This window comes from Orycteropus afer, unplaced genomic scaffold, assembly GCF_000298275.1.
Source record: "Orycteropus afer afer isolate SDZICR_OR568_19922 unplaced genomic scaffold, OryAfe1.0 scaffold00652, whole genome shotgun sequence".
In the NCBI taxonomy this organism is placed as follows: domain Eukaryota; kingdom Metazoa; phylum Chordata; class Mammalia; order Tubulidentata; family Orycteropodidae; genus Orycteropus; species Orycteropus afer.
In genome coordinates, this window is record NW_006922239.1 from 1,072,113 (window position 1) to 1,075,249 (window position 3,137).

The window sequence follows — 3,137 nt, forward strand, 5'->3', positions numbered from 1 at the left end:
TATTGTATAGAAAAAAAAAGGTACAAGTTGAGTAGAACTGAACCTTTTGTCAACTAAAAATACAAAAATAGTATGTAACAAGATAATGTTTGGAAAACAGATGGTGTTTTCTCTTTCTAGTAAAAACAGCAACAATAATTCCACATTAATTTTCTGCTCTTCCCCAACTGCATTTTAGAATTCCTATTTCTACTCCTGTATTCCTACAGCATGACATTTTAAAAATCTAAGTCACATTTTACTCCTTTGCTTAAAACTCTCCTTTAGCTTTCCATTTCATTCCAAGTAAAAGCCAAACTACCTATGAACCTATCAGGATTAAGCCCCTTGTCCACCTGATCCCTTATGTCAAAACCTAAGGTCCTTTACTCCACTTCATTTATCTCCCACTTTCCTCAAAAACATCAGGCACAATACCACCTCATTGTAACTGAGAGTGCTATTCCTAATGCCTGGAATACCCTTTCCCTACATATCCACATAGCTCATTTTCTTACCCTCTCCAGGTCTTTGCTTCAGCACCATCTTTTCAGTAGAGCCTTTTCCAACAGTGCTCTGTAGAAATCATGCACCCATCCCAGCCTTAAACTCTACTTCCTTTCTCTTTTGCCTATAAAACTTATCACTTAAAACACTTCATGTTTTCTTGTTTATTGTCTTTTACCTAAATAGAATATAAACCTGTGAGGGCAGATATTTGGGGCTGGTTTGTTCACTGCTGTATTCCTAATCATAATGCAGTGCTGAGCTCATAGAATACAACAGATAAATACAAGTAATTTCATTCATGGACTCAAAAAGAAATCACAGAGCAGTTAAAAAATACCAAAGGTACCTGTCAAAATAATTTCCCTGTTTATGGAGAGTTAAGAAAAAATTAAATTTTTAGTTACAACAAACTTTTTACTGAAAATCACAATTATCTAAAAAACAGAACAAAACCACATTTTAATTCCCTACATCTTTAAGTTTTCAGGGGATAAAACTCAGGAAAGGGAATGAAATAAAGTCAGTCACCAAAATACTTAAAATTAAGTAATTCTTTCTGATCAATCTGAGTTTGTTTTTTTTGGGGGGGGGAGATCTCTTAACACACAAATAGAATGAATCTGGTATTTAGTGTCTTACACTATAATCACTGTATCTTTGCTGTATTTCTCCTCTTGAACTGTATTCGAGCAATTTGGGGAAACAACATCTTCACTATCAGAAGACAAGTCAATATACTGTATTCCTCTTTGATTCGTGAAATATGATATACTTGTTTTTCTTTCATTTTCTGGAGTTTCTGGACTAGAATCTTCTGCAAAAGAAAGAAAAGGTAAAAAGAATTTTGAGCATGAGAACAAAACTAAATTTGGTTTAATAATTACAATTACATGTTAAAAATTCTAACTTTACTATTTCCAATCTAAACCCAAAAATACTACCACTTTTTAAATGAAAAATAAACAGTTGATTAAGGCTGGTATTAGATGATTTTCAATTTCATTGGTTGTTTATGAGCAAGATCTTAGGTAAAACTTTTGTATTATACTCCGTTTTTCTTTCCTGTGCTTTTATTTCCCAGTACTCAGTTCTTGTTTAAGAGAACACAGGGTCTAGAGCTCAAAAAGTCTCTAAGCCTCAATTTTCTCACTTATAAAACAAAGATGTCAATAATCATAGCACTAATGTACACATAGGAGTTCTGGTGGCACAGTGCCTAAGGCATATGACTGCTAACCAGAAGGCTGGCGGTTCGAACCCACCAGCCATTCCTTGGAAGGAAGATTGGGCAATCTACTTCCATAGTGATATCACCTCAGAAACCCAAGGAAGGGTTGCTATGAGTCAAATCTGACTCAACAATAGTGAGTTTGGTTTTTTGATTTTTTAATGTACACATAAAATCATGATGTATGTAAAGCACTTTATACATCGTGTGTGTGTGTGTGTGTGTATGTATACACACACACACACATATATGTATATGTGTATATATATATATATATATATGTTGTTGTTGTTGTTATGTGCCATCGAGTCAGCCCTGACTCATAGCGACCCCTCCTTGGGTTTCCAAGGCAGTATCACTACGGAAGTAGGATTGCCCAACCTTCCTTCCGAGGAGTGGCTGATGGGTTTGAACTGCCAGCTATCTGGTGAGCAGTCAAGTGCCTTAGCCACTATGCTACCAGAGCTCCCATATATATATATACATACACACACACACATATGAACTATTGGTATCATCTGGCAGTCCAAAATATGTCAGTAAGGTATTTTAACAATGTCTCCCCTCTTTCCAAGAGGTAAGTTCTGTGTGTGAGTTTAAATTCTAAAGCACTTGGATTGTGGAAAGCTGTAATCTATACGGGAGTCCTATTTCAAATTTGAGTTTTACATAAATTCAGACCCATTAGAGTTCTTTATCTTTACTTGTTCAATGCTTGCTAACCTTTAAACCAGCAATGTGGCTCTCCTTTGAGAAGTCCTGGGGCAAACCCAAAGAGAGGCATTTTGCCCTCAGGAAGAATGGCTTGAAAATATTAACTAGTAAGCAGAAAGAAACTCAAAGAAATAGAGAACTTCCCTGGGCCTGTCCTTAATGATTTACTGAAAACAGCCTCATGCTATCTAATTTAACAGCTGAGGTTCCAGTGACATTGACTCAGGGATACATGATCATGAGTTATATAATGAGGGAAAGAGACCCCAGATTCAAACAGGTTCAACAGAAACCTGTTTTATTAAGCCTTAGAGAAAGACAAAACAAAGATTAATCTTGGGATGAGGAAAACCATCAACAAGCACACAACACAGAAAGCTGAATGGAATCTGCTGAGTCACAGGCATGGGGCTAATTATATATGATTGAGAACAAAGGGAATCATCACAAAATCATGATTGGTACCAGATCAATTCAACACTGCTGCAAGGGGGCAGTGAGGGGAGTCCATGATTAAGGGCATAATTAAAGATAAAAAGGGTTACAGGATTGGGTCTAGGCCTTGACTACCTGGTCAGGTGGTGATCCGGATGTGACTCATGATCATGAAGCCTGAGTCATAACTACAAGGTGGCTACAAAACAATACCAGGAGCATAGTGGCTAAGGCACTTGACTGCTAACCAGAAGGCTGGCGGTTCAAACCC

The 3,137-nt window shown here is 36.9% G+C and overlaps 1 protein-coding gene across 1 annotated transcript in view; it reads right to left on the minus strand.

Annotated features, from left to right (window-relative positions):
* SMARCAD1 (SWI/SNF-related, matrix-associated actin-dependent regulator of chromatin, subfamily a, containing DEAD/H box 1) overlaps positions 1-3,137 on the minus strand; it is a 155,916-nt gene that overhangs the window by 100,645 nt on the left and 52,134 nt on the right. Inside the window, exon 2 of the mRNA XM_042783091.1 lies at positions 1,129-1,303. Within this exon, the coding sequence (XP_042639025.1) occupies positions 1,129-1,303 (175 nt within the window). The remainder of the gene's footprint in view (positions 1-1,128; positions 1,304-3,137) is intronic.